This window comes from Dermacentor variabilis, chromosome 6, assembly GCF_050947875.1.
Source record: "Dermacentor variabilis isolate Ectoservices chromosome 6, ASM5094787v1, whole genome shotgun sequence".
Lineage (NCBI taxonomy): Eukaryota > Metazoa > Arthropoda > Arachnida > Ixodida > Ixodidae > Dermacentor > Dermacentor variabilis.
The window spans coordinates 15,583,280-15,596,273 of NC_134573.1; the positions used below are offsets into that span (position 1 = coordinate 15,583,280).

The window sequence follows — 12,994 nt, forward strand, 5'->3', positions numbered from 1 at the left end:
ACGGGATTTAAGCTCCCCCACTTTCGTGGAGAGCCCTCTACAGTTCCAGTGCAGCACGCCACAAACACCTGTGCCCGCCATTTTGATTACGAGTCCAGGCGTTGTAAAATCACAGATGTCAGGTTGGATAACTGGCTGACCATGAACCGCAAAAGGGATGCTGTAGAGTTATCCGGCAACGGAGCTGATGACCTGGTAGGCTCTATGAACGATACAGCAGGGCGTGACAGAGATGATGATGCAGCGGAATCAATAGTTGTAGTGGTGTGAGATTCCACTGCACGTCGCCGACGCGCAAGTAGTTCACGGTGCTGTCGGAGCTTGGATACCTCCGCTAAAAGGCGGGCAATTTGAATATCAACTGCTGCCGTATCATCACGCGGATGTTCCGGCACGCTCTGCTTTTGTGTAACCAGCGGGCGACGGCGGTCTTTCCGAACTTTGTCACTGTAAGTCTGTTGGGAATGGGGTGCAGGCGGGTCGGGCTCGGTAAGCTCTAGCCAGTCGTCGTCATCCCACTGGAGCGCCGCAAACCTGTTAGATGTCGGCACTGGTTGTGTTGCAACATGCTGAGGCCATTGCTTATGAATCCCGCGACGAACCATCTGAGTGGCCTTTTGCTTTGTGGGACAAGTTGGAGACGTGATCTCGTGGTCGTCGGTCTTGCAGAGTCCACATCGGTAAGACACTGCGCCAGCTAGTACAGCTTCATTTGGCGCTGTAAATGGACAGGATCGGCACATGTGGCCCGGTCGGGAACCGTTGTAACAATAGACGACACTGGGTTTATATGGCCGAGGTCGTAGAATGCAGCCATAGTAGTACAGGCGGGCTGGGGGAGTTGGTGGGCCCTGCGAGGTGACGATGCAAGAGCGCCCCTTTCCCATGTAACGTGCTTGAATGACTTCTTCCTGGCCGTGAAGCCGCGGAAGCCTGTGGTGCCAAAACAAGCGTCTAGGTTCGTCTGAATAATCCTGTTCGGAATCTCTGTGAGGCTTGTAGGGGCCAGAGCTTTAATGGTTGCTTTATAGCAAACCGAGCCCGGTGTCGACACAACTGGGTGGTCAGTCGTTAGACAGGAACGCTTGCCTTGGGAGCCGCTGTTGGCCGAACACGAATCTGGTGCAGATTGCTCCGAAGGACGCTTCTGAGAACCACGAGGGGCCGACGGCACAGATGGTAGCGCAGAAGACAAGTCCATAGGGGTACTTGGTTCGTCATGTACAACTGGAGCCCCATTCCCGATCGGTGTCTGGGAAGCCATCGCCGGGCTCCACCCTGAGGGCAGACCACTCACGGTCTGATGTGCATTTTGGGAAGGCGACGGGTGGGCTGTAGCCGAAGGACTTGGAGCAGGAACCAGTAGCTGGGACCCAGGCTCAGGTGTCAATTGTGCGGCCGGTAAGGCCGTCATGACGAGCGGCACCGGCGAATCTACCGCCGCCAGCGCGACACCGGAGGCACTAGGCCTAGTCCTGGTGTACAATTCGGCTGCAGGGCCGATGAACTGACATTCGCTGAATGTCAGAAAACCAGACTGCGCATGAGCCTCTGGAGCGTCCTCAGATGTCTTGGGGTACAATCTCTTGATGCATGGAACGTATTTACGCAGAAGGCGAGATTTTTTACAGGAGCGGTGAGCAGCCACCTTAGCAGGGACACTTCGTCGTCGTCTTTCCGTAGAGTAATATAATTGCTCCTGTCAAAAGCTTTGGAAAAATCGATAAATATGCCTAATGTTATTTTTTTCCATAGCCGTTCAAGATTAAATCCTTTTGTGTTAATAGAGCTAATTCAGTCTATCGGCCCCTACAAAACCCAATTGATTCGGAGATAATTGATGTTTTTCACAAACCACATAACACTTTTACAGATAACCTTCTCTAAGCGTTTTGATATGACAGGGAGCACTGGCACCGGGCGATAATTTGACATGTCAATTCTGTCCCCATATTTGAACAGAGCAGTAACCTTTGCCTGTGCATTTTTGTAGGGAAAACGCCAGTAGACAAGCAAATATTGAATACGTGGGTGAAAGCGGCCACTAACAAGTCTATTGTAAATTGAATAGGTTTAATCTTGAGACCATCAAGGTCACGTGCCTTACTGTTCTTTAAAGATATAAAAGCAGAGTAAACCTCGTCAGGTGTCGTAGGCTCAAGAAACGTTGTATTTACACTGGGCGCATCCAAAAAACTGAGAGTATCAATGTGAGGGCTAATCCCTAAATTTGTAAAGTGTTCGTTGAGGCGATTTGCTAATTCTATACCATTTAGCGGCTTCCCATTTTCTGTAATCTCGAGCTCTTCATAACGACTTCTGTGGCGATTTAGGAGTTTCTTAAGCGCACGCCAAACTAGGTCGCCTTTGGCATCCGCATCACTAAATAGTTTTTTCCAGATACTCTTCTTTTTGTGTCTCGAAGAAACTAAGTTACAAAGTTCCGCTATTTCATAAATGCAAGAAATGATCCGGGCTTCTTGACTGCGAAAAGTGAGAGTAAAATTGGTTTTCTTAGGAATTAGATTTAAACACTCATTTGTTAGCCAAGGTTTCCGTATATGTCTAGATGTTTTTACGTTTTTAAATTTAAAACATCTAGTGTGCGTATTTTTTATGATACGCATGAGTGTATCATGCGCCGTATCAGCATCGTTATATTCAAATACGGGTGTCGAGTTTACACTCCGAAGTTGGTAGCGAAAGTAATTCATTGTCCTTGGAGTTATTTCCTGCATGACGAAAGATGTACATTGGTTTAGTCTCACTATAAGTGTGTTATTGCGTTTAGGAAGCATGTATATCGGCAAGTGATCACCTAGATCGGCAACAATGATACCAGCATAGATATCTTGCATTGGGCTGTTCATAATAAATAAGTCGATAAGGAATTCAGAAAGGCATGTGACTCGAGTGGGTGTTTTTATCACGTTCGCACAAGCAAAAGAATCAAGGAGTAAGATCAGTTTGCGTGAAACTGTATTCGATTGCAGTAAGTTTACAATACAGTCACCGCCTATGTTTATCCATAGTCTATTCTGGTAAGCATAACACAATAGTTCTAAAAAGGCTAGAAAGCTTTCACTGTTACCATCAGGTGGTGGACACAAAACAGCGAAAGCATAGGACCCACATTGTACTGTAAGCGTTTTGTAGTCTGGTGTGGTTTTTGAGAAATCTGCAATCAAGTCACACGAAAGGACACCATCTTAGTCACACCTCCGCCACGGCGGTTTGGTCTATTTAGAAAGAAGCTTTGGTGTCCAGACAAGGAAATAATATCATCATTTGAGTTGTACCATGTGTCACGTATCATTATTATGTCAAACCAAAACGTGAATTCGTTAGGAAATGCTTCTATCTGATTGTATTTATTACGGGCAGACTGAACATTAAAGTGCAAAAGGGTAAGAGAGTCGGCGTAACCAGGACGAACAAGACTGAGTGGCACGATCGTAGCGAAATAAGATACAAAAGCGTTCGTTGCCAGACATCGCTAGCAGATTTTTGCTAGGTCTGCCACGCATCTAATTTTAACATCACTAGACTCTTCCGTTTTTCGCGCCAACACTTTTCCATCCCTCACCCATACAAACTGCCATTTCATTTCCGATTTCTTTGCCCCAGTCATGCCAAGCAGTCTCTTTAGTAGAGGGCACAGATGCTCGTTCACGAATGCAGACTGCCAGGAAAAATCTTCTGCGGTGATCCTCGCTCGTCGCGCTTTCGTGATCACAGCGGCACGTTTCGACCGACGATTGAGAGACACCGCTGTGTTCTTATCGGTATCAGAATTCCGCACAGGAACGCGATGACAAGCATCAACACCTTGCTCAGTTATCGGCACCCCAAGAACTGTCTTGACCTTTTTCAGAACATTCCCAAGATTTTCATTCTGCAAGCATGGAACACCTTTCACCTAAGTGTTCCTATCGCTCGAATATTGATCCTGTCCCTATTTTGATGAGTTCTGACAAACTTGCTTTCTCAGCTTCTCAATTTCTTGCAGAAGAGGCTCTTGTGCTGCCTTCAAGTCAGCATTTTCTTTCCCAGGTGCTTCACATTCTGCTTTGAAAGCCTCATATTGTTCACTAGTGAATTCTACAATTTGCTCGAGTTCTCGAATTTCCTCGCGGAACTCACGTTTGAGATCCGCAATTTCCCGTTTATGTTCATCATTTCCCATTTTGAGCAACAGCAGAGACACATGGCAAACACACAAAAGTACGGGCACCTCAGATAAAAGCTGGCAGCAGGGCAGCAGGGCAGAAAAGCAGACTATAAGGAATAAAAAAAGATAGTTTACAACCTGCAGAATAAATGAAAGGTAAGTATCGGCTCTTGTTGCTGCCACTGCTGCCAAAGGGCGGCGAACGGCCAGCAATGCTCCTTATAAAGGGCTTGCAGGGCAATCGACGGGACGTAGTTCCACGTTGTTCCCGCAATAATTCATAGGCAGTCCAGGCCGGCAGCGATGCAGCCGCTGGGTGCGTCGGTGCAGTTGCACTCAAGGTACGATGCAACCGCCTACCGTCCTGTTGAAAGTCGCTGAGCGTCTGCAGAACCTGCAGAATAGATTAAAGGTAAGTGTCGGCTCCTGCTCCTGCTGCCAAATCACGGCGAAGGGGCAGCAGTGCTCCGTGTAAAGGACTTGCAGAGCAACCGACGGGACGTAGATCCACGTGGTTCCCGAAATCCGTCTAGGCAGTCCAGGCAGGCAGCGATGCAGCCGCTGGGTGCGTCGGTGCAGTTGCACTCAAGGTACGATGAGCGGATTTCATATTGTTAAGAAGAGCTATTTGGCGATATTTGATTGCTTCCAGAACTCACATCCCGTCAAAGGAAGTTTCTGTAGTGGCTGTGCGGGTATATAGGTCCCGCATTATCTTCCACGTCTCCTGATTAAAACGTCATTACATTCGTATGCAATAGTGAAGCAACAAAGTGGTCTCGGCCACATTAGTATTGCGTCTTAACGTGTTCGCGGCGTATATAGTGAACAGTTATTTTTTACGTGCATGAACACGAAGAGTTGCGGATAGGGAAGCCCCATAATTAGCTTGCCGCTAGGCCCACTGAGGATTCACAAAGGCATGCTCGGCTTGATATGGCCCTTCCACAATGCTAATGTCGATCCGGCAGATGGCGGTTTGAAGCACAGCGGTGAAACTCGGATCAGTGTTTCGAGCGACTGCATCGAAAGGGCGGGGGCTGCTGTTGGAACGCCGTCCACTTGATACGGTGCTGGTCGGAGTGGTGCGTACACAAACGTTTATCCTGGGGCAAGTTGTACGGGTGCAAGTCTGCGCCGACGGCACATGGAAAAATGCTGTGAGGTGGCCAACGCAGTACGAACACGATTGCGCGCAGAAATACGAAGGGTGGCAGATGTGGCAGCCCCATAGCTTTCTATAGACAGGAATCCTTCTATACTTATATGCGGTTCTTTTCGTGCTACTTTATCAGCGTGCACCGAGGGCCCGACTCGGCTAGTCACCGTTGTGGCTCTCTAATCACTTTTCCGACCTACGCTGAAGGCAGGTGCAACGCAACACGCCTGGGTACAGCTCCAAATCACTGGAGTTCATCGCAGCGACAATGAAAAGCTTCGCTGGTGCTGCACCAACATCGGCGACCATGAGCGCTGGAAAATTCACTTGCCTCGAGACACACTCGCGCAGGCGTAGGATTTACACCCGAAGCTTCACGCTTTCAGCTCGGATTTGCTGTCACACATGACTTACCTGTGAGCTGAGCCTTCACTGGGCTGCCGTCGACAGAAATATTCCATCAGCACGGATGACTCATCCCACCCAGATACATAATAGGCCTCGTTGTGTTTCCTTCGTCAGCGTATGTGTTAATTTCCGCCCTCCTTCTAATCGCTAGTGATCCACTAAATCTGCATGACCGGCACATTCTGTGCTGAGGACAGGCACGGCTTTTTTTACACACTGCATGCACTTGTAGCAGTTGCGAACTTAAGAAAATTGTTTTCACCTGACTGAATAGTACAAAGCGTTATCATTTCAATCGCAATCCACCCACAGTAAGAACTGCTTCCAGTGACGAAGGAGCTTAGAGTTGCGCAGATCTGCTATTCTAGGCAATCTCATCGATAAAGCTTTGGTTATTTTACTACAACTGCACCACTCTTTCATTTGCAATACACTGAGAGTACGGAAGTCAATCTGGAAGTTAAACACGCACTTTAAAAGGGGTCTCCTCGTATTTTGTGTCGATGGTCGGAGTCCATCTTTTTATTCTTACCAGAGGAATCAAGCTTGACTTCACTGCATGCAGCTAAGGAGCTTACCCCAGCATCCGCTGCGAGCGAATATAAGTGAAAACTGGAGCTAGACAAGCAGCTCTACTGAGACACAAATTGCTAAGAAATGGTGGCGTAGTCCGCTTACTTTCCGGGCCTCCGATGGGGAAACGCTGTATGACGAAGTGGCGTCCCTCCTTGGACAGCACGGGCAGCTGGCATTGCACATGCGCGCTCACCTCGCCCATGAGCCGAGACACAGACTCTGCGACAGAAGGAGCGACCGTGTATTCACACTTGGCAGACCAGGAAATGGGAACAAAATGAATAGTTTGGCGAAAACCCTTCACATCGGTGCGGCAGACGCCGTTATTTTACCACCTCGAGCGCCCAAAGCGAGGTACACGCATTACGGCCCGTAAGAACACACTGCTGGGAACCCTCGAACTCAAAAAACGCGACGCCGTAGCGAATGAGCCACTGAGGCAAGTATATGTTAGTGTCAAGAACTTGTCTTGTGAATTGCTTAAAAGGGCCCTGCACTACTTTTTGAGCATGGTAAGTAGATTTCACTGGACGCAAGAAAACATTTCAGCGAACAGCGGAGCTAAATATAGCTCACTTCCTTGCAGCGGGGAACGTTCAGCATCGCTACAAAGCCAGTCATGCTCAGTCCCGCGAACTAGACATTAAAACCTGCTGATCGGGGCTTTAAAAATGCTGAAACCCGCGCTACGAGCACCCAAAATCCACTAAAAAGCCGTGAAATGCAAACAACAATCAATCATGTGTAAAATATTTTTATTGTGTCTAAGTAAACACACTAAACAAAATTGCGCTGGACGGATAACTCTTTTTTTCTTCGGTAATGCCATAAAATATATGAATTATCAATAATAATAAACTTGTTCTTTCTTCTATGGCTGTTAAGTGCGGAGACATATTGCGAAAAGGAATTTAAGAAAAAGGGTCCTTCCGTGAACAAGAATCACGGACCCGAAATAGGTTGAACTACGATGTAGTGATAAACATTACTTGTCCTCCATGTCGTCTTAGTAGGGTTGTGCTTCCTCTGTGCGTATGCGTACCTTTTCTCTGGTGTGGCTGGGTGAATGGTCACTTTACCTTCCCCATACCGATTTTGGGAACAACGTGCTTATGCAGCCTTCCATCGAAGCATCATTTATCGTTTCTTCGGAGACCATCCCGCCCAGTAAGGATGGCATTTGCCATCTAAGTAGTCATTTTTTTTCTTATCTAAGACTTAATCAGTATCAGCTAATCGAAAACACTCTCAACTTCCGCGTTGGGCCATGGCAGCACCAGCCATAAAAAGCAATAAAGCAAAGTCAACCCTAACTCTCGAAGGAATTTTTGTCACAGGCATCGCTTGTTAAAGAAGGTCCACCTGGTGATATGCATCGTGCCACCGACTGCATTTTGCAGCAGCTCACGAGCCCTGAGGGGGCCGTGCAGAAGACACGGCGAAGATGCAGATTATTCACCGCACAGGCCAGTCGTAACAGATTGCCCCACCGGGAGCCCCGATTGGCAGAGGACTGCATCCGTTGTTCGGGGGGATTACACTGGTAGTCGTAGCCTCAGGCGGGTGTCCCACAGGTTGCGTCCAGTAGACAGTTGGTGAATCTCTACTGACAGGTGTTTTATTTCGCGTTGAGAACACCACTAATGCCTTGCGAGGTCGAGGTGCAGTCTCGAGTTCACGGCAGGCGTCAGTCAGAACCATATCGAAAACGCGACCACTCAACTGGCAAGCACGAGACAAGTTCTCACTAAGCTTCATCAGGCTACCCCATTTCAATGCCATGCTAAGCTAACAAAATAACGCAGCAGCACTAATATCACACATAAATTAGTCGCATTGGAAAACACTTTCTGTACGAATAGAGCAAAACAAAAGCCACAGTGAGAACGCCTGAGTCAGGAAGAAAAACAACAGAAAGTTCCCACCCGTCGAGGTATACTCGCGCGTTAAGGGCTTTGAATTAAGCGATCGGCTTTGTCCTTGGGGCTCCCATTTTTTACGAAATAACTTTTCTACAAGGCTAGACGCTTGAGCAGTAGAAGGCCATTTCTGAAGAAATGTGTTTGCGACTGTTGCACAACGCTGAGAGCGTTGAGCCGTCTAACTAATGGAACGCGAAGCGGCATGGTCGCCTGGCAATTTAGGTACAGCCTGATACATGGCACGAGAGCACTATCTCTCAGTAGTGCTGCACACCTGTTCTCCACTGCATTGTTCATTTATGACTCACATAATCAGTGGGCCGCTGCTCTTCGACGTCGCCGACCTGGCAAGCGAACCGTACCTCCCTCGACCACGAGCAACTCCCTGTACTCCGTACTCAATGTTCTCCTGTACTAGCTCGCTAGGCTTTGCTCATTCTAGGGAAAGAAAAGCCCATTCAGATTTCCCTTCACTGAAAACTTTTCCCTGGGCGATTTCGCATCTCGCAGCTTTGAATGTCAAGCAGGCTACAAGTTGGCGATTTAGCACTGAACCGTCTGGCTCCCAGTGACGCGTTCCTGCTGTAGATTAGCAATACATCTTGACTCTGGTCTTAGCCTTAGGCGTTGCCCTATCTGGCGATTCCCGTGCGCCGTGAAATATTTCCTCTATGTGAAGCGCACCCGTCGCTACAACGGCATCGTTTACGAGTCGATGAAAGGGTTCTGTAGTCATGCATACTAGCATCACTGGCGCTTCCGCTGGGTCCACTGGCTTGTTAATGCGTGACATAAGTCGCATGTCCAGATAGGCTGCGCTTCATCGCGGTAGCAACCACTTTCTCTAGCACCCTACTCCTCGGAGCGCGCACTTGCATGCGATAAGCGCAGCGCATCCTGGCGGTAAGCTGAGGCACAATAGGACGCAGTTTCCGTGAGTTCCGGACACTGTGGCAGCTCTACAATGCTTTTGTCTTGAAAGCCCACAATTTTTCGCGCTGCACCTCCGTTTACGTCACCCTGGATGTTTTGTTGGCTGGATCCGTCCTCGTTGTGCTCAGCAATCAAGGCGGACACACTGCAGTCACGTTCGGCTTTTCAACGCAGGCGCAACGACCGACTCTGTGGATTCATTTACCTGTTTCTTCTGGGCGACCTCTCTGGCGTTTTGTGCGGTTGTGTTGAATCAACGTCACGCCTGTTACGCGCCTTCGTGACTCCGAGGTCGCTCCATGTCGCAGTCTTGCCCATTGCAGAGGTGCTGCAGATCTTGCAATACGGCGCCTCTCATGGGTCACGCTAATTCGTAGTCACTCGAACTTCTGCATAGAGATATTCTGTGCTACTGCTTTCACAGCGATGTCACTCGGTTCAAACTCGACACGCTTTCAATCTCAGCCATCTCAGCATGCTACTCCTCTGACTCGCCTCTTGAAGCCGCCATTTCCGCAACTGCTGCATTTGGAGCTTGCTTATTCACCTCTAAGGAGGACGTACATGCGATCTCAGCACGTTGCGCCTCCGAATCGTGTTCGCCGCTGGGAACTACCCGCCCTGGGACTACTGTTTTTTTGCAGCGAGCTCGTTTGGTTCCATCGCACAGGCTCTCGCAAGCTCCACCCGCTGCGTGTCTGGCTCTTGCTTTCCGCTTGAAACCGTCATTGAAACCGTCATGAGTCCCGATCTTAGAATTATCTTCACGAAGTATTTGAAAACATTCTCGTTTTTAAAATGATCGCACGAATAGCGGCAAAGGTCGTATCTTCCGCAACATATAAATCAAGCTCCAAACACAAGTTCAACAGCTCGGCCTTTCGCAACCTTCCTAACTCGAAGGCGCATTTTCCTCTACCGGGTCCCTTGTTGCTCAAACGGGCTACCTAAATGTGTTTTATTTTGTCACAAGCCGCGTTATTTGAAATGCGAATTCACGGTCGGCGCTCTGTTCGCTTTTGTAGTCCGCGATTTTCTATTTCACGTGCACGCTGGTGATCTTGCCTCGGACGTTCCCGCTCTTGTGCCTCTCTTATTGCCTTCTACCGAATCGTCTCAAAGCATTCCGAAAGGTTGTCATCATCATGCAGCCTCCGCCAGACTCCTTCGCAAGCTCCGACAACTCCGGTTTACGCAACTGCTTGAAATTCATAGCTGAGTTCAGGGCTACTTTCTCAACTGTACATACAGCTGGTATTGCCTTGACGTTCTCACACAGTAGGCGACAACGACAGCTTTTACCGGCTTTCTTACATGCACTGGCCAAATCCTGGTGAAACTCCTGGTGAAACGCATCTCACTCACCAAACCTCGCAGCCAAGAATCCGGCGTAGACCACCCCGACGCACTGTTGCATCTCACGCAGACAAGCAGTACATGTCAGATTGCACCGCTGGCAACATTTGTTAAAGACAGATCACCAGTCATACGGATCGTGCCGCCTACTGCATTTTGAGCGGCTCACGAGTACTGAAGGGGCAATTATTATTATTATGATTATTATTTGTTTTGAACACATATACACATATATACAGTTAACAGGAAAGGGAAGGCGAGGAGCAGGCTGGCAACTGCCACCGGAAGGGGCACAACGCCTGCCTACTCTTCTAAAGGAGGTGACAGCAACACAGAAATGGAAGATAGGAAGGAAGGGAGGAAAGAGGAAAGGAAGAGCAACAGGACAAATCTAAAGACTAAAGTAGAACACAGTACACTAGCACGTTGTTCCGCCGAGTTTCGACTCTGCAGCCGGAATTAAAGTGACGCCGCATCGAACAGCCTCCACAATTATCAATCACATCCATGGCTAGTGTGCTAAGTACGCGGCTAATTGTGCGCTCCACGATGAGACGCCAAGTATAGCTGCACGCAATCACCGTTTCACTGGTAGTCGGTTCACAATATACACTACAAGGTGTTTGAACCCGCCACTTCCCATCTTCGAAGGAAGAAGCGTTAGGACACAGTACAGATCACACACAGTAGGGCCGGTCACTGAAGGTCACGCTACTACAGAATGTTGAACGTTCACGCTACAAACGTGAACCTAAGTTAGTTAGCTCTAGAAAGGTTAGTAGGGCGCGATGGGCCTGATCCCGTTTAGATGCACAACCACTGGGGTATAAGCATTCCTCGAGTGTCGCACACCGCAGGCCAAGCAGGTGATAGTTTCTCACTAGCGACATGCGCTGCGCACTGAAAGCGGGACACTCAAATATAAGGGGCTGAATTATCTCGTAGCAGCCACAAGACGCACAGAATGGACTTGCCACACGCCCTTGTCTGTATAAACGTTCGTGCACGTTCACGCAACCAACCCTCAGCTTGAGCAGTTGTGCTCTAGCGCGACGAGGCAAGCCTCGACCACGAACACGGGGCGGGAACGTTCCATTTGCGACACGCTGATCTGGATGCTGCTTAAGTAGGTGGCTACGTATCAGGAGACGAGCGTCATCAAGCTTGCACAGAATTTCTGGGCAGTCACAGTTGTTATGAGCGCAACTTGAAGCGAGCCGATCAGCTTTTTCATTTCCGGCGAAGGGGCAAGGCAGAATACATGGCAATGACACAAATTGTTCACCACACCGGCCAGTTGTAACACTCTGTATGTGTTCCCCTTGTGCCAGTAGGAAACTGTGTCTGTATGGTTGCACCAGTTTATTAAAATGAGCTTATGGGAGATTAATAAATTGCATCTGCGAAAGTGATTCCCTCTTTGCGCCCAGAGCATTTGCCACAAAGAGTAGTAAGACTTGCAGATGGATTAGGACGTTTTATCAGGTAATCTATTCTGCAGTTGTTTAGCCAGGCGACATAAGAACATTACACGCTATCCTCGGAAAACTTGGTACTGTAGCGAGCAACTTGTTTCCCTCCTGTCCTACACCTTCGAAAAATGAATGAATGAATGAATGTGTGGTTTTTATTGGCGCAATGGCCAGGTATGGCCAAAAGCGCCACGCAAGTGTTAGTGATATCGCAGTGAAGTGATGGGTTCTATGAAGTTGATGTGACGTGCCTGTAAAGGGGCCTAAAAATAGTCACTCTAAAGTGCGTAATATGTACGTGTAATAAGATTATGGCGATGACAAATGAAATGTAGTATGAGCATTATTGTGCATTGCGAAGTAATGATACGATATAAAAAATGTGTAAGATTCTAAAATTCACTAGAGCACCACAGCCTCGTTTGAGCTCTTGAGACACAAAGGCCTAGAGACATGTGCTATACAAAACAACTATCACAGCAGCATCCTCTGGAAAAAGGATGTGCTACGAATTTAATGGGCTTATAACATGTAGGACATCATTTAAGATATTGAGGACTACTTTGGTGTTAAAAAATGATTCTTTATCAAGAAACATAGCTGGGTGAAGAGGTACGCAATAATGATATGCAAGAAGAAAATGTTTCTTTCAGATTCGGCTTTCCGACACTACAAGAGGGCGTGGAGGACGGTCAGCCTCTCACCACATCGACCACAGGTTGGCGGTTCCTTTCCAGTCAGCAGAAAATTGTGGGTACGAAATGTGTGCCCTATTCTGTGGCGAGAGAATAGGGCATCTGTTCGCCGCGATTATATTGAGGAGGGCCAAAAACCTAACTATGGCCTTATAACGTGCAGTTTATTATTTATTTCGGCGTTCGACATGCGTTGCCAGTGTTGTCGCAGTTTCTTTCGTAAGAAAGGCTTCAGATATGTGACAGGGACAGCAGCCGTAGGAAAAGTGGTTAGTGATGTGAGTGATGTGGCCATTTTATCA

The 12,994-nt window shown here is 48.2% G+C and overlaps 1 protein-coding gene across 2 annotated transcripts in view; it reads right to left on the minus strand.

The window, feature by feature from the left end:
* Positions 1 to 12,994, minus strand: part of LOC142584652 (hydroxylysine kinase) — a 496,032-nt gene that overhangs the window by 265,686 nt on the left and 217,352 nt on the right. For both annotated transcript variants that reach the window (XM_075694800.1, XM_075694799.1), the window contains exon 4: positions 6,417 to 6,533. In XM_075694800.1, the coding sequence (XP_075550915.1) occupies positions 6,417 to 6,533 (117 nt within the window). The remainder of the gene's footprint in view (positions 1 to 6,416; positions 6,534 to 12,994) is intronic.